Genomic DNA, 27,943 nt, shown 5'->3' on the forward strand with positions numbered 1-27,943 from the left:
TTTTGTTATGCTTATATAATTATGTTCATTCAAGAATCAATACAATATAAAATTGAAATTAGTCATTTTGCTGCCTTTAGCTTAGCTATGCGTGTTTTTTTGGGTTTTTTTTTAAAATCTTTTTGATCATTCACCTACTCGGATATTTATTTTCCGAGATATAACCATCTGCAAAATCCCTCTCTCAGCTTTCTTTTTGTAGGTATTTTCGACTAGAAATACCAAAGACACATTTATATATCCTGTAACTTGATGTCAATTTCATGAACACATTATGCATACACATATATCTCTGTAGTACAAACTTCTTTATTCACCATGCGTCTAATTCCCAAAAAACGGGTTTGATTTGCTCAGCTTAGTCCTTTGACGTTATGATGCAGTGCTTTCCGAGATTGTATCATGTTCTGTGTTTATAGCCAGATAGGTAGTGCTTCTGTTAAAATTTTCACCACCAATTAGAAGAATCCTCTGAAAATAAGTTAAACGTGACAATTGATGAAATAAACTGTTTCTGGAATGTAGATTAAATACTTCAGAATCAAAAGATCACCTCTATCTTGTAATATAAATAAGTCTAATAACAGGTTCACAGTAGAAATGACGAACTCAAAGGGGAAATTCAAAAGGGAAAGTCCTTTATCAAATGTCAAAATCAAAAGTCCAATACCTCAAATGAATGCATATAATGAAACAGCTGTTATACAAGAATTGGAACAGGCATGTCTTCTTGTGGAATATGATTATTTTACAAACGATTGCATATCATTGTTTTTTTTTTGTAAAATAACATTACTTGTCCATAGTTGTAGCATTTGAATACGTCATATATGATTAATGAAGATTAAAAACCATTTATTTGGTCATACAGAGAAACGGTTACCTTTCGGCCACACGTTCTAGTATAACTAATAATTTCTAACGTTTTACATTCATTTTTTATTACTTTGAAAACCACTATTCCCGTGATGTTAAAAAAAGTCATGAGAGAGTAATATCATTAAAGTGTTTAAAATAATATTTATGTAAAGCGTATTTGCTTTTCATATTAACTTTTGTCAGTTCTAAAACACATTTGTTCAATTGTAAAAAAACCCCAACTCGTATCTCATTTAATGATGAGAAAAAAATGGAAGGATATAGAAGCACTTTCAGAAGGCTGTAATTCATATGATTACCTTGCTGATTTCATTCCAGTATTCATCAAAGTCTCTCTTGTTTAGATGACCTTTGTTTTGTGCTACTTTATAAATGTATTGTTCAAGTTCTTTTATGACACCCCAATCTTCCATTGATATCTTCTCTCTGTCACTTGCGTACCATATACATGTAACCATCAGTTGCAAACTAAAGTTTATCGATCGTGGAATGCCTACAGAAAAGACAAACAAAATATATATTATATTTTTCGTAGGTACCCATTTAATTTACATGCCTTATAATGGACAAGAAAGGGGCGATAAAGGGCTTCACAATAATGTGTTTCTTGTGTTTTGCTTGATGTTATTTAGGAATAGTCTAGCGGGTACTCCTAGTTGTATTGTATATGTTTCGTTTCTTAAAAACAATTGGTGTTGATGACAATTACTTGCAATATCTTATAGGAATATTGGTCCTCAATGCTCAACCTCGTACTTTATTTGACCCTTTTAATGTTTTTGTAAAACGCGCGTCTGGCGTAAATACAAAATTTAATCCTGATATCTACGATGAGTTTATTTATTATACAATTACTAACATGCTATAATCTTGAAAGATTAACTTAACATGTCGCAAACATAGAATTATAACTTGACAAAGTGATGTCCCCGTACTCCACTCTGAAGTAACTGTATCATAACCAAGTCAATGTAGGACTTTCTTTGAGACATAGTTGTGTATGGGAGGCACAAATGAGTCGTAGTTTTCTTTGGGAAATCGACTCCAGACGTACAAGTTTCGGTTTTTTTTTATACATGTTATCTAAATTATACAAACTGAGAAAAATATCTTTCATGTTTTATATAAAATATTTAAAATTATGCGATTAAATGGTATATACAGAAAAGTGATTACATACTTTCCTGAATGAATTACTAGTAAAAGGACAGCTTTCAGATCTTCTAAAAACAAATAAGTAATAACGTAACGTACGATACGGTCGATTAACATTTCACAACCATCAATGATTTCAACGTATATCATGGATATGTAAAAAAGAAGATGTGGTATGATTGCCAATGAGACAACTTTCACCTGACACAAAAATGAACAGCTAGCTGCAGGCAAACTATTCTAGGTAATACATTATTTCACAAGCAGTGAATACCACACAGAAGTTAGACGAAAGCCTGGCAGATCATGTATCGGTATATACCGTTTCCATGGTGTTAGTATATGAAAAATTATTTTGGAAAACTGTGGAAACTAAAAGAAAAAGTATACAACCTGATTGAGGAAACAGAAGGTTCCACTGCGCATGACTAATTTTCTTTCCTTTCTGTGTCAACAGAATTTGGATTTTTGACTGGAGAATCTGTTTCAGCTCAAGTGGAGGAAACAGAATGTTAAATTTTACTCTAACAGCTGGACAGGCCTCCCTGTGTAGCAGGTGCACAACTCGAAGATACATTGATTCCTCTTTGGTTATAAACTGTGTAATGCTATAAATATACAGAATGAGAAAAACTTGTTGTCAACAAAAAAGCAAATGTAAAAGCGTCACATGGGTGTTTTTCTTTCATTGATTTTCTAATAATAAAAATAAAACTCTTTTTGCCCACTTTGCTTGACATACATATGGGACGACAATGAGCAAGCTTCGTAATTTCTGAAATTCAGTAAAAGAAGTGAAAATTATTACTGAAATATTAGTTAAAGTGATCAATATGAGTCATTAAAGCAAACGTTGTTGTATGGTGGGCCTTTATAGTGACAAAAGCTTAAATATTGAGAACCTATACTAGCTGATGTATAAAAATACAAGAGCAAACATTAACAATCTGATATCAAGGAACTATAACTTTTTTTTATCTCGTTTTTATGTATTTTTCTTTTGATTTTTTTTTGTGATAAATTTTCATATCGAGCGTTTCGCTCGAAAATGAAAGTAGACAACTATTGTCAGAAATTAAGGAAGCTCCAGACGTTGTCAATGTAAACATCAACGACATTATAGGCAGAATAGTGATAAATACATTATCAATGGTCTTTTAAACTTGAGGATAAATTGCACCTTAATGGATGTAGCCCTTCGATGAGATTGTAGCTGAGGAACGACCTTTCGATAGAAAAGATACCATCGATAATCTATAAGTATTTCAAATAAACTACGTCCACTAAGCACGTACAGTATCAAAAATAAAACACACCCACTTCATTAGCACTTTATTTGGAACATTTGCCATGTTTGGTTTCAGGTCATTCATGGCTCCTCTTGAAGAAGCATTTGTATGTATTTCACATAGGGTCTTATGTAAAAACTAAGTCCCCTGCTAGTGGTTATCTTTTATGATGGTTCGTCTACGTATACAAAGGAACAACACTTGGTCAGCACCTCATTTAGACATTCATGTCATGTTTGGTTTCATTCTATTCAGTGGTTCTCTTGAAGAAAAAAAAATTGTATGTATTTCACATAGGGTCCTATGTTTAACTTACTCCCCCTACTGACAGCCATCTTGGATGACAAATCAGCTACAAAGTAACAACACTTGGCCAGCACCACAAAAGAAACATTTATACCATGTTTGATTTCAATCCATTTAGCGGTTTCTAGAAGAAGACATTTGTTTATATTTCCAATAAGATCCTTTGTTAAACTAAGTTCCCCGTTGGAAGCATCTTGGTTGATGGATTTACTAACATAACAACACTGGGTCAGCACATCATGAGGAACATTCATGTCATGTTTTGTTTCATTTCATTCAGTGGTCTTTCAAAAGAAGACATTTCTATCTATCTCGCATAAAGTCCTTCGTTAAACTAAGTTCGCCGCTGGTAGCCATCTTGGATGATAGATTGGTTAAAAAGTAACACCACTGGGTCGGCATCTTATTAGACACGTTCTTACCATGTTTTGTGTAAATATTTTCGGTGGTTCTTGAAAGGAAGACTTTTGGATGTATGTCAGATAGGGTCCTTCGTTAAACTAAGTTTCCCGATGACAGCCATCTTGGATGATTGCATGGCTACAAATTAACAACACTTGGTCATCACCTCATTAGGAACATCATGTCATGTTTGGTTTCATACATATAGTGGCTCTTTTAAGGAAAACATTTATATGAATTTATCATAGGGTTCTATGTACCAAGTCCCTGTTTGCGGCCATCTTGGATGATTGATCGTTACAACACTTAGTCAGCATTTTCTAAGGAATATTTATGCCATGTTTATTTCATTCTATATTGTTATTCTCTAAAACGAGACATTTGTATGGATTTCCTTTATGGGCCTATTTTAAACTCAGTCCCTCTCAGGAGCCCAACTTGGATGATGGATCAGCTACAATGTAACAAATCTTAGTCAGCTCTTCATAAGGAACATTTATGTCATGTTTGGTTTTATTTCATTAAGTGGTTCTTGGGAATATGACAGTTGTAAACGATTCGTTTGTCGATGTGTTTCAGCTTTTGATTTTGCCATTTGATGAGGGACTTTCCGTTTTGAATTTTTCCTTGGAGTTCAGTATTTTTGTAATTTTACTTTTTTTTTTAAAGAAGACATTTGTATGTTTTATTCATAGGGTCCAATTTTAATCGAAATCCCCCGCTGGCGAGCATTTTGAATGATGTAACATCATTTGGTCATCACCTCATAAGGAATAGTATGCAATGTTTGATTCCTCGATTCAGGGGTTCCTTAGAAGAAGTTCAAAATGTAAAAAGTTAATGACGACGACGGACAACGACGCACGATGGACTCCAAGTGATGAGAAAAGCTCACTTAACCTATTAGGTGATCTAAACATATATGAACGCCTCATACGATAGATTATATTCTATGAAAATAGATCGCGGGCACGTCCATTGAAATGTCAACTGTGAGACAGATAAACTTACTCGTGATTGTGCCCGTTTAATTTTGGAAACAATATTTGAACATCACCACTTGGCTCTTGTGTTTTAACAGCATTCTTGTAAGCAGATACCTTCTTTCAGGGAAATCATGATAGGAAATTCAAATTTTTATAATATCGTATTTACTTGAAGATATGTAATTAATATGCTGGAATATTGCTTCATAGAAATAAAAGGTTCATAATTTGGAAGGAAGCTGAAATCTTATCTTTTGTCGTAAAGTTTTGCTCTTAATCCACTTTACTTGTCAATAACTTTATGTCAAATTTAATAGGATACTTAGAAGATGAGATCACTATAGTCACACAATTTTGAATTATTACTGAGATGACACCATCTTTATAGCATAAATGAATTTAATGGATAAAGATAGCTTCTTTTCATTCTCCTTGAAAAGCCTTCGTACGAATTCAGCCTTATATAGTTAAAAGAGGAACGAAAGATACCAAAGGGACAGTCAAACTCATAAATCTAAAACAAACTGACAACGCCATGGCTAAAGATGAAAATGACAAACAGAAAATCAATAGTACACATGACACAACATAGAAAACTAAAGAATAAACAACACGAACCCAAAGGGACACGTTAGCAAGAAAAGAACAAGTCGTTCAAATTAGCCTGACGATTGATTGATTACATATAGATTCCACCACCACTACAACAAGTGTATTCAATATTTCTCCACTCGAGACAGTTATAATTTTAATATTTAAAGCGCGAGGCTTGCCGAGCTTTTTAAGTAATTAAAATTTAACTGTTGAGAGTGGAGAAATATCGTAATACACGAGTTACAGTGGTGGAACTGTTTCTCTAATGATTTTTATCCTTCCTTTTCAAAGATTTGAGGAAAGTTTTTTTGATGTGACGTCATCAGGCATGGTCTCCTTTTTCATGACGTCACAATAAGAAAATTCAGAAGAAAACAAGAAAATTTAACGTCACACAATTAAATTGCAACCAATCATTTGCCGAGAACAGATTCTTCACTGGTGAGGAGAAATAGTTTTCTCACACCGGTCAGGAAATGTGAAAATAGCACAAAAAATAGAGAAATACACGTCCTCCACGCTCAGAGAGCGAGCCTCTTGCTATTTACATGCCTTTGTCAAGGCAGTGGACGTTACTTTCTAAATTTCTGCAGTGCCTGCTTATTTATACCCCGCCTTTTATCCGCAGACCAGTATTGCCATGATCAAAATGACTTTAATGTACGATTTTATTAAAAACTTTAAGTGAAACTGTATACAGTCAATTTCCCTTGAATGGGAAAAATCACTACCTGTCCTAGCATACAATATTATTCAGTCGTATCGAGCCATATAATAGTGCATTCATGAAAGACACAATTCAACAGCATGCAACGTTTCATTTTATTTCAACGTCTTAAAATGATATTAAATTTTCAAAAGTATTACCTTATTCCTTCTTCTTTCGTATCGTTGGCAAAGGAAGCTGAAATCAGAATTATTGAAATTGTATTTTTTTTTAAATAAAGGGTTTATTTATGTCTTAAGAAGCTGCAGTTAGGTGTATCATGTGCGTATGTGCGCTGTAGGTGCCACTCATATGCAGGTAAAATGAACATAAAGGTTTAATAGTATAATAAAACATAATACATGGCACTATGTGTTAATAAACATACCTCGTATATTTTCATTATAACAGTATTCCAATGTTTATGTATGTTTTGATTAATAGTTCGTTTTTATGCCCTGTTACTATCCAATTCGTTCTTATGTTCTACTGTTACACCACTGTCCCCAATTGTAGCAAAACACAAACGCAAACGGAATAGACCAAAATACAACAACAGTATACAAACACAATATTAAAAACTAAAGACTGAGGAGCAAGAACACCACTTACAGCGGGGGTGTTCTGGCAAACACCAACTAATATACCCTCGGCCTCATGGTATGGCGTTAACATATCTCATTTACACTCGTTCATATATAAAGGACGTGCTCCTGACACAAAATCTGCTCCAACAGTGTTACATGTATAAATAATGACTGATATCGACACCAAATACGCTTAACTGTCATCATCAAGAATTGGATGACCGATTCGAAATGTTCTTGTCAGAACTCACTAGAGACATGTTGTCGCTGTCTTAAGTCTTCAGATACCAGACTAGTCACAATTTTTTAAAATTTTACAAGTAATATAAAATTTCAGATTATGGCAGTAGCGCCTTCATCACATATTCATAAGGAGTATATATACCCCCGTTGGTACGATATTCCAGGGCTTGTATTTCCTGTCATCATTTCCTTTAAATAGGATTGCTGCATCATAAGAAAGCTATTAAAGCAAGAGTTTCATGAGATAAAGTTAAAGATCATCCCTTCGTAAATTATTCGGACGCCATCATGAATTAGTTGACCGCTCAGATATCAACAGCGTGTGGCTATGTTGTGATTTTCATTTCTTCAATTCTGTTCCCTTTTCGCCAGTTGTTTCATACCGGGTTATACTTATCCACGGGTTTGTACTTTGAGATGGACCTGCTTACTCTTCCGGAGCACCTGTTAACACCTCTAAGTTATTTGTGGTGTTCGTGTTGCTTAGACTTTAATGATCTCTGTTGTGTTTTGATGTACTGTTGTTTGTCTAGTTGTCTGTGTGTTGTTTGTATTTCTAAGCCTTTGCTCTGTCAGTTTATGTTCGACTTATGAGTTTAAATGCCAAATGAATATACGTCGCCTCTCTTTGACTCAGTGTGTATTCGTACGACAGGCGATACATGTATAGCCGGAGACGGTTTCCCTGTCAACGTAGCCGGTGTCGCTCTCGTTAGTGTTCATGAGCTTTACTTGTCATGCTTACATGTATGATTCACTTTAGTGTTCTGTTGTTTCGTTGTTTTCCTCTTATAGTTGATGTGTTTACCTCGGGTGTAGTTTTCACCCGGATTTGTTTTCTCTCAATCGATGTTTGACTTTTGAACAGCTACTACTGTTGCCTTTATTAATTATTCAGATATGAGTTATTGGATATATTTGAACATCAGTAACCTATTATCGACAATATATCACATTCTTAATCATGATTAGCAAGGTATTCCTAACAACATTAAGTTCTAGGTACCTTAGTATTTCTCCTTGTTGAATTAATGCGGTTCACATTATTTTATTGTCTGAGCCATTGATCTTGATTTTGCTATTTAAGGAATGACTGTAATATTTTTTCTGTCTATGAAGAAATGACATGAAAAATGTGGTGCGTAGCGGGTTATTTAACAGTGTGCACCACATTTTTTATGTTATTTAGAATAGACAGAAAAAATATTACAGTCATTTCTTATAATTTAATTCTGAATTCCATTTTAAACCGGAGTAAACCATGAAAAAACGTTGATGACGTCACGGTCACATGACTAAATTATGTCTATGGGCTGATAAGCAAAACGACGTCAGTCAATCAGAAGACGCGTTGCATCCAAAAATAAATTATATTTCAGTATAGTTGTATTATATATAAGGGCTCATTTAAACCATGATTACTCTTAATATTGAAATAGTAATTGTATCTGTAGAATCTGATTGGTAAAAAAAAAATATAATTGATTTTTAGTCTAGTTTGTCTATCTTTATTTGTAATATGGAAAAACATACCAACTATGGCCTTTACCAAGGGATCATTTTCATCCATAGATATCGGAATGTGTCTCTCTTCCTGATGAATAGTTTCATTTTTTAGAAGAACAACAGCCTACAACATCAATGAATTTAATTTTTGAAAATAAATTTATTGTTGGATACCACAAACATTATGTATTATTCTTTCTTTTAAAAAGGTTCGTTCTACCTAGTACATATATGTATGATTTTATATGGGTTTCAAGTGCATCAAAATCCGGGGACTTAACACTTTTTGGTTCATGTAATATATCATTTTTCGGTAATGTGACTCTTTGTTAAATGTTGAATTATCTGGAATACTAAGCTTTACTACCGTTTTTTACTTGGTTTATTTTTATTATTGTTAGTGACTTTTAACAAGCGGTCAATAACTGAAAGTATACCCTGTACTTTTTGTCGTTTTTTTGTTGTGCGGGATCTATAAATTATCTTTCATATCCAGTATGTTGGATGTTTTTTTTTCTGCTCAAGGATCGATCTAAACAGTTTAGCTCCTTTTAACTGATTTTTAAGTTTGTTCACATGTTATATGCAATTATACAACCCATAACTTATAGGTTGTTGTATTTACTTTTTGTGGCTTTTTCTCGTATTTATTTTTCGTTTATTGACTTATATATAACATGATATTAAGTTGTACCGTTTCACCACTGCCCTTACTTAGGAGCCTGAGGTTCTGCGGGTTCTGCGTGTTCTGCGGTTGTCATTGGCTTACATCTGTTATATTTGTTTTTCGTAAATTGTGAGGTAAAGAACTAGGATGTTGGTTTTCTTCGTCTCATTGTTTAATGCTGTACGGTTGCTTATAAGTGCTTACATCCACTTCATTTAAACTTTGGTGGATGGTTGTCTCATTGAAAATCATACCATACCTCCTTACTTTTATATAAGTTACATGCAACACAATATTTCGGTATATTGGATTCAATTCGCTTTAATGTAGTATATTTGATTTAACTTTTTTAACTGTTTAAATTCAAGCTCCACTTATGAATCTCATCAAGACGGTACGTGGTGCGGTACACAAAACTGCAAGCCTAGTACCTTTGAAGAATTTTATAATATAAAGATGATAAGCGGTATGACTACCTGTTTCAATCTAATATTTGGTAACCAGGATGTTTCCGAGAAAATCTAGTTCAAAATTTACAGCTTGGATATTTAATAAAATGCTCAGACAATAAGCATGCCTAAATGATTCAAAGTGGTATTTGAAAAACTTTTTTTTAAGTCTCTGATAAATATAATTTTGATAAACATATAAGTTTTTGTCAACATCATTGCTAAATGTCTCAACTTAATTGAATGTTCGTATCTAATTATAAAGTAAGTATAATATTTTTCTATCTTTAAAATATTGTTTAATTTAAAAAAAAAATTACTCCTGAGAAAATCAAATGGTTGTTTTCACATTCGTCATCATTTACGTCCACTGAAACTATACACAATACCCTAATCAAAGACAAACACAAAGTATACTTGTCTGAACTCGTGCAAAATGTGTAGATATATATAGCAATGCTGAGGACAAGTTGACAGTGTATGATTGTGCCGTGCTGTTCACTGCATTGTTTTATCGGAATCTTACGTTTTCTATTTTTGAACATTCCTGACACGGGTCATTGCAGAGAATGTCGGGATCAAACCTATTAATGTATTATCATAATCAAAATCTTTATCCCTGTTCTTGCTAGGTGTGTTTCATCACCTACCTGTTGTTTTTCATTTGCAATTATCATGCATACAGATATATAAACTGATTGCTGGTTATTACATGTAAATTGAAATAAATTGTCATATGCTCACAGAAGAGATGCGCTTCAATATTTACCCGACATATATCTTTCCAATAAGAAGAAAACTGCACGTTTGAAAAGCTTCCTTCGTTATGGACAATTTGATTTCGGTAATACTTAAGTCTTGATAAATTAGCTCCTGTACTAATATTACTTTGCTTAGGAAGCACATCGACTATGACTATTTTTTTTGGAATAAAGTTTCGAATGAGGGTTATCATCAGCTTTAAATCAAAATCTTTTGATGACTGGTCATAACCATTGGGTGATGGGTCACGTTTACCTGAAAAATATTAAATTGATATAAGATTTCTTTGAATTTGAATATTTCAATTGTTTAAAGACGTGATGTTATTGACCAACCAATATGACTATAAAGGTTTAACTGAAATGACATTTACTCAAATTAACTATTTTTCTTACGACGTCTTGTTAAAAACTCTTATTACGTTAGGCTAACTGATATTTTATGAAGAGATCCCAGGCAATAACATAATTTTACGTGTAATAGAAAGCACTAGATCTTTTTCTTTTTCACTCAAATGACGACGCTTAACCAATTGTTCAATGCGATATCTAGGGAAGATATTTCCGCCTTTTAATTGTTCGGGGTCAAACTCTTTGTCAAAAACTCCTCTAACTACAGGCGTTGCAATCCGAAGCATCAAGTGAACTAAACGTAAATAGTTAACTTCCTCAGCTGCAAGTTCAACTAAAAATAGAAATAAAAAAAAGTTGAATAGAACATTAAGTATGGAAATTGAATCCTGATTCACTGAAAACATCAAAAACAATAACAATACAATATCCTTATATTTCCCAAAAGATTTCAATTAAATATAGTCAGACTATTAAGAAAAATGTAGCGTTTTGTGTGTCAATCATAACACATATTAATTAATTATAAGTCTATAAATTATGTTTCATTCTTTCGCTTTTATTTTAGATCAACGTGCTTTTCCTTTTTTTAATACATGTCTGTTAATGAACAAAGAGTGCGATAGGGTTTAACCTTTAAAATTGCTCGAAATCGGGAGTCGGATATGACCCTCATGGTGCTGATGATGGACTTTCAGTCCCCAGGAGTATCATCAAATCAGTAATCAGTACATCGGTACTGAAGTGATTTATGAAAAACTGTGTTATATTGTCCGTTTATAAGATTTTAAAAAATGTATAGAAACTAAGTAAAGTTGACCCTGGAGGATTTTGGCTATTTTGAATGATCCTAGTTAATCCTAATCGTAAATTGAATTGTATCGATGAACGTAGATCCAGAAAATTGTTCTGGTGCATGCATTAAATAAATTGTTGCTTGATTCATGACACGAAATTACGATACAAGCATAAACAAAAAAATAGCTAAAATATGAGGTCATTAACACGTAATGTTGCTGCATCCCATAAGCGGTACCGGTTGTCACGGAATATTTAATTTGAAGTTTCATCGACCTGGTAGATATGATTAAAAGTTGTTTTCAAGTCATATGTGGTTCTCTTTTACCGGTATTTGTATTCTGAAGAGAAAAATAAAATTTAAAGATTCTTTCTGAAAAAAAAAATAACCAGATATTTAACGTTTTAAAATGTACGGAAACAATTTAACGTAAAATCGTTCTACTTTATTCTATGACGAAGAATTTAGGGAAACAAGATACTCTTGGGAAGCTATGAGTATATCGCCAGCTCCATACAATAATATGTTAAAAAAACATTATTAAAGAAACCTGTTCTTATTTTTTTGCTGTCATTTTAAAACATGTCAATTGCCTACATATATTGCAAGATCGTGCATGTAAGTATTGTGTTGATTCGTGTCAGTCGGTTACTATTTTGCTTAATGTTTATTCATAAAGACTGTTATTGTATTTTGAAGATTTCGATATTTTACATATATACAAATATATAAATCAATTTACCAAACTTCTGATAGTATCTGTATGTGTATAACAAATTCAGACGCATACATTTATGTAAGTTATATTTTAATACTTTGAAAAGGTCTTACCGCCACGCACATGTAACTGAGCCTTTGATGATTCATTATTGATTTTAATTGAATAAAATCCACTGCTGTCCTTCGTTGTATTTGGTATGGTTAGAACATACATTCTATCTTTACTTTCAATGGTTATTTCATTGACAGTATCTGTCAGTAGAACCGAACCTTTGTACCATCTGACCATCATATGAGGTTTTCTCAATTCGCAAGTGAATACAGCAGGCTGACCTTCGATACATGTTATAACATCCAAAGGCGACGATATTATAGCTGAAATTGTATATTTATTTGTGATGATATACCTAATTGTATGAGAGAACATATAGAAAAGCACAGACTATTAAAATCCTATCATAACGAAAAAGGTAAATTTTTGAGGGAAAAGAATTGATCAGAAGCGAAAAACTATTTATATAAGAAAATTAATAATGTAAAAAGTATTTGTTCTTAACCCGTTTCTCCGACGCTGTCTATTTTTCTAACAGAAGAATAATTTTGATAGATCCACCGATCACTAATGTTGACTTGCTATCTTAGTTTTACTAGTCGCAACGCCTATATATATACGATCACGGCTATCGGCTTTAACATATGACAACTATCAAAATTTAAGCTACAACGTATTACCAAACATTTAAAAAATGGCTTTATTTGATTTACAATGCATGTCTACACTATTTTGAACATAATTATTTATATCAAACACAACAATCTGAACATTCTTCAACTTGTCGGAACCATCAATATAGAAAAAAGTAAAATAACAAAAACACTGAAATCCGAGGAAAATTCATAATGAACGTTCCTGTTCAAATGGCAAAACCAAAAGCTAAAACACATCAATCCAATGGATAACAACTGTTAAATACCTGACCTGGTACAATCATGTTCTTACAATGTATGTAGAGGATGGTGGATTAAACCTGGTTTAATAATACTTTTAGATATTTGGAAAATATGTTGGCTCTCAATAATGACGACTTCAGTATGTATACTAAAGAAATTTATCCTATTGAACCTACTTTAAATAAAATTATTATAACAATGACCACTGCCCTTTCCTCGATCTTGATATCTATATCATTAACGGAAAGCTTAATACTAAAATATATGATAAGAGATTAGTTTTCATTTCCTATCGTTAATTATCCATTTTTAGACGGTGACGTTTCCTTGTCACCATCTTACGGTGTTTATATTTCTCTAATTTTCATGCTATTTTCACATTTCCTGACCGGTGTGAGAAAAATATTTCTAATCTTTAGTAAAAAATTAGTTCTCAGCAAATAATTGGTCGAAATTTAATTGTGACGTTAAATTTTCTTTGTTTCTTCTGCATTTTCCTACTGTGACGTCATAAAAAAAGGCGACCATGCCTGATGACGTCACATAAAAGTACACAACTTTCTTCAAATCTTTGAAAAGAAGGATAAAAATCATTAAAGAAACAGATTCCACCACTATAACTCGTGTATTATGATATATCTACACTCTCGACAGTTAGATTTTAACTATTTAAAAAGCTCTGCAAAGCCTCGCGCTTTAAATATTAAGATTGTACTGTTTCGAGTGGAGAAATATCGTAACACACTTGTTGCAGTTGTGGAATCTATATATCTCAACTTGTACGATTTGCTCGTGTAACAATGTTTTAGATTTTAACGAAAGAAATTTATGTATTACTGAAAATTATTACACCAGGGTTTTCGATATCACAAACTAGTTAAAACATTTACTAAATTTTATCATCGCTATAAAGACATCATTCGTAAATATAGCTCAACATGCATACTTCTTATACGTTCAGTTATTTGACATCCATTTTTTTATGGAAATATTCTTTATAAAGCACAGAAATGTCAGTATTCACCTCAGAAGCTAACAAAACCTTTAAATAGACTTATTAAGAAGTGATATAGTTACGATACTGTTTTCAGGTCAGTAAAGATTGCATATTTTGGCGTTAATATTGATTCACTTATAATGTGTTTGCATCGGAACTAAACACATTTATTTAATAACCAATTGTTGGCATGACACGGGTTATGTTCTTCTCATATATGTTATGATGGTATGATACTAAAACTCTAACGGGAAGCTGGCATTTCACTTAACTGCTAGTTGTCTGTTGTTATTTATTTATTATTGTCATTTTGCTTATTTTCTTTCTTTACATCTTCTGACATCAGACTCGGACTTCTCTTGAATTGAATTTTAATGTGCGTATTGCTATGCGTTTACTTTTCTACATTGGCTAGAGGTATAAGGGGAGGGTTGAGATTTCATAAACATGTTTAACCCCCACTGCATTTTTGCGCCTGTCACAAGTCAGGAGCCTCTAGCCTTTGTTAGTCTTGTATTAATTTTCATTATAGTTTCTTGTGTACAATTTCGAGTTTAGTATGGCGTTCATTATCACTGATCTAGTATATATGTTTAGGGGCCAGCTGAAGGACGACTCCGGGTGCGGGAACTTCTCGCTGCATTGAATACCTGTTGGTGACCTTCTGCTGTTGTCTGTTTTATGGTCGGGTTGTTGTCTCTTTGACATATTCCCCATTTCCATTTTCAATTTTATTAATATCTGCGAAATGTGTTATCCAAAGACCCGACATATTAATCCAGCAATTAGAAACATAACTGTCAAGAAGGGGAACATCAATCAACATTATGTTATAATCGTAATCAGTATAAAAACAAACAGATATGTAACAAAAAACTTAACCGCATGTACATAATTCTTTCCCAGGATAAAAGGATACAAATGTTAAATGGACAAACAATGAAATTATTTTTATCAAAATTCAACATTTAACAGGCGATAATTTTCCACGAAATAGATTAATTAGGAAAAATGTTTAAATAGCGGTTCTGAAACGACAATCAAGTCGAGACTAACATCGCACGTTCATAATCGTTTCCTTGTGTGAATTTAATATTTTTCATTTATTTGAAGATAGAAGACTAGTTAATTTATCGGAGTTATTACGTTATTACTACCTACCTCTCTCCATATACTCCTTCAGTCTTTCAACACCATATACTACAAATGGTAATGCTAAAAAATAGGATGATAAAAACACGTATAGACAAATGCATATTGCCTCGGAGACTGTGGAAATAAGATTAAACAGTTTATTCTTTATCCTCTAACTAGTTGTGTTTATTTCTTTTTATAACTTTTATAACTTGTTTTGTACTCAGCGAAAAACTGAGGAAGAGTTCGGTAGAACCTCGATCTTCCCTAGTTTCTCAGCCTCTTACAAAAAGTTTATATTTTCCTGACATTGACCTAATACTGTATATGTATCTGTCATTACAATGTTTAGCCTGTTAACATCTATTTGATGGTAGCTGATTTAGTCTAAACATAATTTGGAGGCTGAATATTAAAGCCACTTTCGTAATAATCTTATTTTCTATTAACAAAATTGCTGATCACGAATTTTTCTTTTACCGGTTTTCATTGAACATAAAGTTATTGAAGATTTCTACACACTGTCGATACAGTTCTTCAAACAATTTATACTGTTGAGACATTCGCTACAAAGAATGGCATATTTAACGAAATCAATAAATACCACGCTATTTATACGATGTCTTATTACTTTTTTCTTTTTTAGATGAAACACAATAGCGAATTAATGATTTTCAGTATACGTAAGACTTAAGATATAACGCATACGCAAGGGATATTTTTCTCATTCTACCTAAAAATCGGGTATTATATCATGAATTAGACTTTTAATTCACACATGCATTTTGTTGTTAATTGTTTCCTCTACTGAATTGTTTTTATTATAGACAAAGGAAAGGATATGGGATATCCATCCATGACAGTACATTATTACATTGCTTTAAATACAAAATATATTTTGCTAACTGTTGAAAGCCATACGCTGCCTTCTGGTTATTTTTTTCATCCTCGTCCGTTTGATGACAGTCCGCCTAACTACTGTTAATAACATATTTTTTTAATTAAACAATAATATTTAAAAAATATCTATAATTAGAAAATATGTTTTAAATACATTTACCAACAATGAATATCCACACCCCAAGTAGAGTGATCACAGGTACACTTCTGCTATCAACCGTAAAATAAACTGAAAAGAATAAAAAAAATCTGAGCAACAACAATGTCTTTTGGGATATTTTCAATGTCCTACATACTCATGAGCTTTTCAACACATGTTTATCCTTACTTCATTAAGTTACTGAATCTTTTACATTTATCTACTTACATTAACCGAGTATAAATACATGTATAAACTGCAAAAAACAAAATATCGTATCTAATTTATGAGCTAATATTTTTAAAATTCAAAAGATTTTAATGTTATGCAAAACACTGAACACAATTTTCTATAAATAACACGATAAATTGGATGGCGTCAAATTGTCACCGAAAGGTGCTGTTAAAACTATTCTTGATCTCCTTTTTGTATCAAACATATGGTGTCTTGTGTCATCCAAGTTGACAAGCTTGTTTATCATGAGGTGGCGTCACAGTATAATGAGTATTGTATCTATGGTGTTAAATTATTAAATTTCAAGACGCACACTAGGTTTGTTCTGTGGTTGGGTAATATTGACGCAAACATCATGATTCCATCGCAAAGAGTCTTGTTAGAACGCAAAAAGATCATTTCGATTGCTGTGAACGAGGTTTCGACGACTGCATCTTTAGAGAACAGAAAGTATCCAGTCGATGAACCAACTTTATTACCAGTTCCTCAAAGTTAAGACTACCAATAGTGTTTTACCACAAAATACATGTATGTCGGTATACCTGGGACAAACAGGTTAAACCTAAGGTTTTCTTGATCGCATTCCGTGTTGACGAAGCCTGTCATTGAATATGTCGACAAACATTTTTCAATAAACAGGAGATACAGAAGCAGTATTTTGTGTAAAGAAATGGCGAAACCGATTTTTGGATAGAGCAGTGATGCGTGGCCTGTTACATCCAGTGCCATCTTAAACTGATTCAGTGTAATTTAATCTTCGCCATATGTATGACAATTATGATGGGATAACCCGTTATTTATTGGGAGTGACTGTCTCTGCCGCAGACGGCTGGAGGCATTGTTACGTGTAGCAGGGTCCGATCATATGAAATTGGCATGTCACAACAGCAAAAGCCAATTTTCATTTAGGATATTCCTTTTTCACCCTTTCATGCATCTTACCGACAAAGTATTTCTGATATGACGTTACATAAAAAAGCGAACTTACGCGTATTATTACCTGTATAATTCCTTCGGTTCTGTGATAATATCCTCTTATCCTTAAAATTAAAGTTTTTTGCAGTTCACACATGTATTTATACTCGGTTGAGTAAACGAGGGACCAAAGATACCAGAGGGACAGTCAAACTCATCAATCGAAAATAAACTGACAACGCCATGGCTAAAAATGAAAAGGACAAACAGACAAACAATAGTACACATGACACAAAATAGAAAACTAAAGAATAAACAATACGTACCCCACCAAAAACTAGGGGTGATCTCAGGTGCTCTGGAAGGGTAAACAGATCCTGCTCAACATGTGGCACCCGTCGTGTTGCTTATGTTATAACAAATCCGGTAAATAGTCTAATTCGAGTAAAAGTTCAGACTGTTAAGTATAGATAATTATCAAAGGTACCAGGATTATAATTTAGTACGCCAGACGCGCGTTTCGACTACATAAGACTCATCAGTGACGCTCATATCAAAATATTTATAAAGCCAAACAAGTACAAAGTTGAAGAGCAATGAGGATCCAAATTCCAAAAAGTTGTGCCAAATACGGCTAAGGTAATCTATGCCTGGGATAAGAAAATCCGTAGTTTTTCGAAAAATTCAAAGTTTTGTAAACAGGAAATTTATAAAAATGACCACATTATTGATATTCATGTCAACACCGAAGTGTTGACTACTGGGTCAGGTTACAGTCGAGTAAATTTCAGATTAATTCAGACTGGTAGAGTTAAAATCAGTACAGTCCAGTACAGATATATGCCATTTCAGACTTTTGTTGTTTTGAAGTGGATTTAACAAAAAAATATATAAGATAAACGAACTACCTACCTTTGTCTTGTAAATTAGACTTCATTATAGTAGTCATATTTTTCCTAAAAAAATCATCCTAAATGTTATTGTGTATAACACCTGTTTTATTTTGTTTCATATCATCTTTCCCTAAAACGGTTGCAATTTGTCCGAGTCTTCAGTTGATCTTGATGTATAATTTATAGCTCAATAACTTATCGTAGAATTCAAATAGGGACAAATATTCAACAAGTGACCGAACAACACATCATTTCACGAATGCGCGTAGCGCATGAGTTAATTATTAGTGTTGATTGGTCACGAGTTAAACATTTTTCGATATTTTAATTCTTTGATTATGTAAAAAAGAAGATGTGTTATGGTTGCCAATGAGACAACTGTCCACAATAGACCAAAATGACACAGACACAGACATTAACAACTATAGGTCACCGTACGGCCTTCAACAATGAGCAAAGCCCATACTGCATAGTCAGCTATAAAAGGTCCCGATAAGACAATGTAAAACAATTCAAACGAGAAACCTAACGACCTTATTTATATAAAAAAATGAACGAAAAACAAATATGTAACACATAAACAAACGACAACCACTGAATTACAGGCTCCTGACAGGCACATACATAAATAATGTGGCGGGGTTAAACATGTTAGCGGGATCCCAACCCTCCCCCTAACCTGGGACAGTGGTATAACAGTACAACATAATAACGAACTATAAAAATCAGTTGAAAAAAGCTTAACTCATCAGATGGACAAAATACAAGTGGACGTGGCCGGGTACTTATACATCCCGACACTAAAAGACACATAAACAGCCAGAGAAAAACATGACCTTGTGCAATGCCAAGTTACAGGTATCGACAGATTGTAGATCCATGAATATGTATATGTATATAACTTACTAGTAATATTAGTTAGCTTTTAATTTACTGAGAACAAAATCAATATTTATTTCAATAAAAACAATATTCAATGATCTTATTACAGTGTTGAAAAGGTAACCTTTTAGAATAAGTTTATTTAAAGGAGCAACAAGTTTACATGGATCATTTCTAAATTTCCGGGCACGGTTAACAACATTTCCGTAAAAATGAGGATGTGCTATCCCGTTTGAAATAAGTTTTCTACAGGTACAACCAAACTTCAAAACCAAATCTTTATATCTATGGACAAATTTAGTAAAGGTTTTCAGTAATTTATGGTAACGATATCCCTGGTTTAATAATTTACCAGTAATACATAGATTGCGTTCGTTAAAATCAAAATCGTCACAACAGACACGGTTAATTTTTTTCATAATCAATGTTATAAACAATAGGATTTATAGTTGATTTAATAAATTAGAGTTGCTATGATGCGACGTCATCTAAAACGTCTTGACAACACCTATTGTTGTATACCCAGTTAATTTCACATGTGAAATTATCGGTTTTTGTTTCACTAGGAAATAACGGTAATTCATTGCAAGCAATGTAAGAAATAAAGTATATTCATCATATATACCAGAATTAAAATTGTGTACTCCAGGCAAGCGTCTGCAAACATGTTATTAGTGATGCTCAAATAACAGAAGTAAAAACTCGCAAACAAAGATGTGCTTATTCAAATGTAAAGCTACATCAAACTGCTGTTTACAAATTATAAATGTGAATAGATTATAACGGTAATTTTTGTTCGAATCACATAATATAAATCCGTTTATTTGTAAAATGGTGTTGTAAGTATTTATGATTTTGAACCTATAATTTCAATCAATAGTACAGGTCTTTAATCACTGTATGAGATTAGAACTATGACAGTAAACTTCTGTTGCCTTAATTAAAAGCTAAAGGAAACGAATTGAAAAAATCCCTATGATAAGTGTATAATTCGAATCACTATTTTTCAATATTTTAGATATTGTCAGTTTTAAGTATAGTATTGCTCACTTCTCTTTGATTGGAAATGGTGAACAAATGGTATCAGCTGGTGATAGATCTTTTGGGATACACTTGTAATCTACAAACAGATTATGTATGTTATTTAAATAATTTACGTTTCAGATGACGATTGTTGTATTTTTTTTATTTTTCAATCTTTCTTAAATTGTAATCCAATATTATTAATAACCCGGAGACAAATTAAACTGACGATATAAAAGGTTTGTCTATATTGTTTCTAGTATTTTGTTTCAAAATTTCTTGTTGAGTTGAATATTACTGTGGAAACAGATGAACATAGTATGGACAGACATCAGTCCTTCCTTGAATACATGACGTTGATTATTAGGACCCTGGAAGAACGACAGTCTTGTCTTAAATACCTGATATGACGAAGACCTCTAGACGTGTTGGACCAGAACTTATCGAATCATTTTCCGGTTTGCTGGTGAAACTACGCAAATCACTTGTTCCATTTACGTAAAATAGACACATAGAACTGGATTAATTAAATATAATATTCTCGTCATATTTATATTAGCTCATATGGCAAAATCCTAGGTACTTTTTACATGATTTGCACAACTTAACTTTTTCCCATTATTTCCCTTAGTTGTAGATTAGGATTATGAATTATGCCAAATTTTTGGATAATCCAGTCCTTTTTCGTCGTGGATCTAAAACTAAGGTGCCTTTAAAAACATCCTTTGGCGGTTATATACATATATACAAATATGTTGTTTAATTCCAAAGAAAAATACTTATTTTATGATTTTGACTGAAAATGTATTTGACTCTTACGAAATCGGGAAGGAAGAAATCAGTTCAGACGATAGTTATTTAACCTAAAATTTCAACCTGCAAAGTGTTTTCGGGGCCTGTATAATCATATTTCAATAGCTGTCGTCATAATGAGGCAATTTATTCAGGAAATTACGGAAAATACACCTTTTTATGAAAAAAAGAAAAAAAAAACCCAAATATTAAGAACCTGAAAAACATGTTATGAAAATGCAAAACAATTAATATGATAAATACATAGATATAAGAAGATGTGGTATGAGTGCCAATAAGAAAATATGCCATCCATGTCATAATTATTATGCATTTATTCAAATGTTTAAAAAAAAACTTTCTGTCTTTTTGTCTTCTGTTGATGTATATAATGTAAAGTTTATGACATGTAATTTGTTATATCACACACTTTATCTTCCCTCGTTCATTATATCATCACTCAAACCTTTCTGCTCTTAGGCTGATACCATGAACGAGGTCTGATAAAGGGTCTGATATGTAAGAAGCCACGTTATAATCTATACATGTAAATATGCATAAAGCATGATAATTGGTACCTGAGTAGGTATAATGCCTTACTGAATGTTCACAACATTTTCTTAGGCCAGCAGAATGTTCACAGTTAAACAATGGACTGTTTAATTATAAGCAATACCTGCTGATAGGTCGAAATCCTTTTCACATTTTTTCAGGACACACGAACAGTCTTCCTCGGATGGGATACAGAAACATCCACCTGTTTGTTTAGGTCTTATAATGAACTCATAACCTCTTCTGTAGTCACAACGACATGTTCGATCAGTGAGCGTTGTCCCAGTATAGTATGATATCTGTCCCTCCTCGGAACAGACTGACTTCTCATATACACAAACGCTGTGTCCAGTTGTGTTGAATGGAAAGGGCTGGTATCGTTTTGATGAACAAGGTTCTGAATCAAATCCTGGTCTAAGTACACGTCTAAATCCTAAATAGAAATGGTTTTAATTCTGCATTCAGATAAAAAAAAATATTTATCTACTATATAGTGAGTTTTTCTCAATTTTGAAGACAATGTATTGTTTGACCTATGATAGTTATTATTTTACATCCACGTCCTTTGTCCTATTGTGGCAATTATACCTCATCTCTTTATTTTGAAAAGTAGAGTTTACCCCTGATCTGTATATTTGTTTTAATCTGTTTTAAATTTTAATCAAGTGTAATATTAGTGTGAACACAAAGGTGTGAGACCACTTGTTTGTCCTAATGAAAATAAAAATATTTATTGTCAACCTGTTCTATGGTCGGGTTGTTGTCTCTTTGACACATTCCCCATTTCCATTTTCAATTTCATTATCAAACTATAAAATAACAGCATCTATAAGGTCACAGGAAATAAGAATGCCAGATATCGGTCTTTATTGGTGTTTCCACTATCCATATCACTCCGCGCAGTGCTACATAAAACTACATACGTTAACCCGGCTTTAATAACTTTGACCCCCGGATCGAGATATTACCGACGTCATATATGAGTTTGATCTGAAGTCATATCAGTTCAGGTTTGCTGTTGAAGCAAAACATTCCCACTTCTTTCTGTTATGAAACATACAAAAATATAAATCGATAAATCGATCATCAAATTTTCATCCTATTTGTAATGTAAAATGACAGCTGATCTACACAAAATTAAACCTTATTCGCTGCGCTCACTCGACAATATTACTCTAAATAAAATTAAACCTTACTCGCTGAGCTCACCGGAAAACTTTGTGATTCGCAGTTGCTGGTTTACAATATCAGTACGCAGAAAACCTGATCAATCGGTACTTTTTTCGCTAATGATGCTTTATCAATTTAGTCTTAGGCTTCATTTGAATGCAAAACCGCAAAATAAATGTAAAAATACTTCGTTTAAGATTTTGTAAGTAGTTTTTATATGTATCTGACTACTAACCCCCAAAAATATGTTTTACAAAATGCCTTATACATACGTATATACTCAAATGATGCCCTAAGCTTGTTTTTTTTTATCCAAACAAATAGTATTTGTAAATTGTTCATTTTGGGTCAAACATGTGTATGACGTCACAGCGACTTTGTGTTTTTGTTGTCCACACAAAATTATGATATTTATTCATCCAAAAAGAGACTTTTATTTGTAAAGATTTAATTTAAATGGACGAATAATGTCTGTCTTTATACACTATCAAATTAGTAATAGCATAACATGTATAATATGTAATCTCCAGATATATTTAACAAAGACTCTTGCTCTCTCTTGTTGCAGACAACTTCTGTTTCTCTGAAAATTATAGGATATGATTATTATAACTAAATCAAAAATTTTACAAATATTGTTTGATTCTACCTTGTTGATCAAAGTCTGGACCTGTGCAATTTTCAGTATATTCTTCATTTATAAAGTCAAACAAACAATAATATGTATCTGAATTTGAACAGCCTATTGCTTCCGAGCGATATTCCCAATGGCCAGATCGAGGACACTGCAAGTCAAATTCTAATACATCTGGTACCATCAATACATTTTGCACCTGTTATAAAGAAATCAATAGTGTTTATAATGAATAAAAGCTCAAATAATGGGATGAAAAGAGTATTTTACTTAAAAAATATTAGCTATTTATAATTTATTTTTTCATTACTAGAAAGATGTTAAACACGGAATAAAAGAACTCTCTCAATACTTTGTTTAATTTATATTTATTTATTATTATTTCTCTTTAATTTGCACGATTTGTGTTCAAGACGCGCTATGACATACTGATAATGTTTTTTTTTCTCAAAATGAACATACACAAACACACTTCACAAAGCAAAACAAATATGGAACTTTTTCATAAATGGTCTTTATTCTAAAGTCACAATGAGGCTTCATATCTTCAAGTTCACGATTTCCCCATCACTGATCTGACCAATAATTTGCATAAACAGGAAACCAAAATTTACACGTATATGTCAGATAAACCGACAAAAAAACCTTCAAAATTGCATAGACATTTTTAAGCAATTTGAATATATATTTATATTTTTTTAAGGAAAAAAAACGTTGTTTGTCGGGTTTATTAATAATGCATAGATCCCCAGACACCAATGAAATTTTCATAACGCAGAATCAGCGAGAGATTATTTTTTCTTCCAAAGTAAATTGTCCGACATCTCAGCGAAAATACAAAACTATTGAAGCCTTTAGTTTAATTAACACTGCTTAATTTTGAAGACCAAGCTTAAGAAGAATAATACATTGTAATATACTGTATACGATTTCCATTCTTCATCACAGATCAAACAGGTGGCATTAAATGTACACAAGTAAAATATTTTGCAATGACATAAATAACATTAAATGATATATTACCAATAATAACATCCCAATGTAGACTATTATCATCATCATCGCCAATCTTCAGTGCAAAAATAGAAAACAAGAATTTTAAATACTGCACTCTAACATAAACCACACAATTACTTTAATATTGATAAAGAAACATATGAAGAATCCTTTGTTAACTATGTCTCGCCTTCGAAGAAACAAGACAGAGCAGTTGCCCTAAAGATATATTAATACAAAGAAAATTTACCTAGACCTATATTCCGACATATACAACTCAATGTAACAATAGTGAAAAAGTGCCTGATTGGTGTTACAATGAAGGAGAAACTGCTTACACGGCAATAACACAAGGGTTTTGGTGAGGTTTGTAATGCTCAATCTTTATTTTGTGTAGTTTATATGACTTTCGTTTGTACGTTTACTTAGTCGTTTTCCTTAATTAACTTTTTTTCTCTGTTTACCAAGTCAGGAATATGGCAGTTGTTATAAAGTGGGGTGGTTTGGTTCGGCATTTAACAAGGTTCAACCAACCATATTGTCTTAGAATGTACTGTGCCAAGTCAGGAATATTGCAGTTATCAAATATTTTGTTTCTATGTATGTTTGCGTTTGATTTTGTTGATCTTCAGTGTTACGTTTGTTCCGTTGTTTTCTTCTTATAATTGGTGTGTTTTCTTCGGTTTTAGTTTATAACCCGGTTTTGTATTCTTTTAATCGATTGATGACTTTTGAACACCGGTATGCTAATGTTGCCTTTATTTAAAGCTTCAATATTTAATACCCTTGAAGATTTAAAAATGCAAAATGAACCATATATGAAATATGATAAACATAAAATATATATTGTTTCAAAGGGTGGAAAGTTTTAACGCAGTTACCGTTGGATAAGGAGAGATTTGAACGCACATAGTACTCAAACGTAGAACTGGATTATGCTTAAATGCATTGCCTGATATATACAAAATAATTGTGAGCTAACCCGAACAGGTAAACACATTTTAGGTCAATTGTCCATATACTACTTTGCCCTCATGCATAGCTCTGATTCCTTTCACGAATTTGACTATACTTTTTGGACCTTTTGGATTATAGCTCTTCATCTTTTATATAAGCTTTGGATTTCAAATATTTTGGCCACGAGCATCACTGAAGAGACATATTTTGTCGAAATGCGCATCTGGTGCAACAAAATTGGTACCGTTGATTTTATTGTACACATGTTTATACTCTTGTATAATATACATAACAGTCATCTACTTATATTTTAAGACTTAAACTATAAAACTCCTACCTTTCATTTTATATTTGTATCGCCGGGTTGTTATTTGATTGACATTTAACCAACATCTCCATGTATTCCTACATTAAGTATCAAAATTAAATATACAACAAGCAGATAAGAAAAATCTAGGCCCACAAAAAAACCCCAAAAAACTGAGACTATTATTACGATGGCAAGCATTTACCATTCAACTCAACTTCTTTTCCAGCGAATATTCCTTTATCCTTCCACACTAATATCAGAAGCATCAATTGTTATCACAAGCCGTGCTGCAAACCCTACCACTTCAACCAGCTTTGCATCTATAAAATAGTTATCAAAGGTACCAGGATTATAATTTAGTACGCCAGACGCGCGTTTCGTCTACATAAAACTCGTCAGTGACGCTCATATCAAAATATTCATAAAGCCAACAAGTACAAAGTTGAAGAGCCTTTACATTATAAACAAATGGTTCAAATGAGCGTGAAACACTGACGTGGACAACAGATTTTTTTTTCATTTTTTTGCGATCAATTTCTTCTCGAAAAATAAATGAATTCACATTTCTATTTAGCAATAGGTGTTAACTATAGACATGTTTTTGTATAAAAATTAAAAAAAAACCGCAATACTGTATAAACGTAAAATATATATTTCGACTTTTTGTGATTTATAGATATGCAGCTAAGTTATTAAGTATTATTTTGTTTTATGGAGATCACTAGTTCAAAAATCTGTGCAGTTGTGAGAGAAAATTTCATGACATTGGACAGTATTTAAGACTTCAAATCAGGGAACAACTGTCCAGACGCCCGTCGGACTCTTTTTTACAGGACACTAATTTGTCTTACACTTCCATTTTGGAACGTATACTATGGAAACTACTATTTCATGGCAGTGTTGATTCATTATATTAAATTGATATTTAATAAGTCACAAAAAAGGCAAACAAGGAGTAAATATGTCGTGAAGTTCAAACGTAGTGAGATCATGGTATATTACATTAAAAAATTTCATTTTTCATGAGCATGTATTCCAATTAAAAATTTAGAAGCATATAAACAAAACAGTATTGCAAAAATATTAATATAAAGGTTATTTACACAGGAACATAATATACTTGGGATACTCTATGAGTGAATTGATATTAATACCAAAATGTTCCATCTTAATGACCTGACAACAATATTGTAACAATATTCCTTCTGAATAAGTCAGTCTTTTTGAAGGTGTGGCTAGCTTTTGATGTGAATGACGACATTAGTGTGCTTTGTAAAGAATAAGATACTTAAATCGTGACGGGAGGAATCGTGCTTGAATTTCATATAAAGAAGAAGAGGGACGAAAGATACAAAGGGACAGTCAATTAACTCACAATCAATGTTATGATTAATCATTTGAGTGTATGTGAAAGATAAAAATGTATGTCATTGAATTTTTGCTTTCTGAAAATAGAAACATAAAATTAAAATACCTGAATTAAAGGACGTCGATCTACACTATGCGTCAAAGGACATATTTGATGTATATTTGAATGAACATTTCTTTTTAACAACAAAATTATATTATAAATAATCACTTATTTCTTTGATAGATTGCACAAAAAGTCATGTACTGATGTATATTACACATGTAACGCTGTATACATTGAATGATATAAATAGATAATATATGTATGCAGTGTATTTTTACTTACATCATTCATCTTGTTCCAGCATCTGTTTGTCATATACTGAGACGTGCTTGATATTTCATTTTCAAATCATCCCAAAATGTACAGAGCACAATAAGCCAGTACACGTTGTATGTGTGTTATTCAACAATTAAGTTATGATTAAAGTGTTGACTGAAGTAATTACTTCCTGTTTTGAATCCTATATATAGCACTTCGATCGTAGTATTGTAACCACCACCATGAAATGTGACGGATCGATTGATTTAAAAGTAAATGAACTATGTCAATGATATGAACTTTCGATTGTAAGTTTATGGCCTACTATGCTTAAAACATTAACATACATTGGAATGAACCCATCCTTCTCCATAATTAAACTATCACAACAA

The 27,943-nt window shown here is 32.4% G+C and overlaps 1 protein-coding gene across 3 annotated transcripts; it reads right to left on the reverse strand.

Moving 5' to 3' along the window:
- Positions 1-27,773, reverse strand: LOC139529853 (uncharacterized). Of its 3 annotated transcripts, XR_011665907.1 has the most exons (18): positions 27,576-27,748; positions 26,082-26,199; positions 24,640-24,685; positions 23,632-23,815; positions 21,937-22,245; positions 20,496-20,565; positions 18,583-18,626; positions 16,543-16,611; positions 15,510-15,563; positions 12,512-12,775; positions 11,006-11,215; positions 10,539-10,786; positions 8,681-8,777; positions 6,479-6,515; positions 4,052-4,169; positions 2,428-2,642; positions 1,179-1,372; positions 1-471 (listed from the first exon to the last, which is right to left on the reverse strand). XR_011665907.1 is itself a non-coding variant. In XM_071325791.1 (17 exons), exons 3-17 carry the CDS (start codon positions 24,676-24,678, stop codon positions 373-375), a joined length of 2,133 nt encoding a protein of 710 aa, XP_071181892.1. In that variant the 5' UTR covers positions 24,679-24,685; positions 26,082-26,199; positions 27,576-27,773; the 3' UTR covers positions 1-372. The 3 variants fall into 3 exon arrangements, 2 of the variants coding, with proteins under 2 accessions (XP_071181892.1, XP_071181893.1); XM_071325791.1 differs by lacking the exon at positions 4,052-4,169 and having other exon boundaries at positions 27,576-27,773; XM_071325792.1 differs by lacking the exons at positions 4,052-4,169; positions 26,082-26,199 and adding an exon at positions 25,907-25,974 and having other exon boundaries at positions 27,576-27,715.
- Between the last annotated feature and the right edge of the window lie 170 nt (positions 27,774-27,943).

This window comes from Mytilus edulis, chromosome 7 (genome assembly GCF_963676685.1).
Source record: "Mytilus edulis chromosome 7, xbMytEdul2.2, whole genome shotgun sequence".
Lineage (NCBI taxonomy): Eukaryota > Metazoa > Mollusca > Bivalvia > Mytilida > Mytilidae > Mytilus > Mytilus edulis.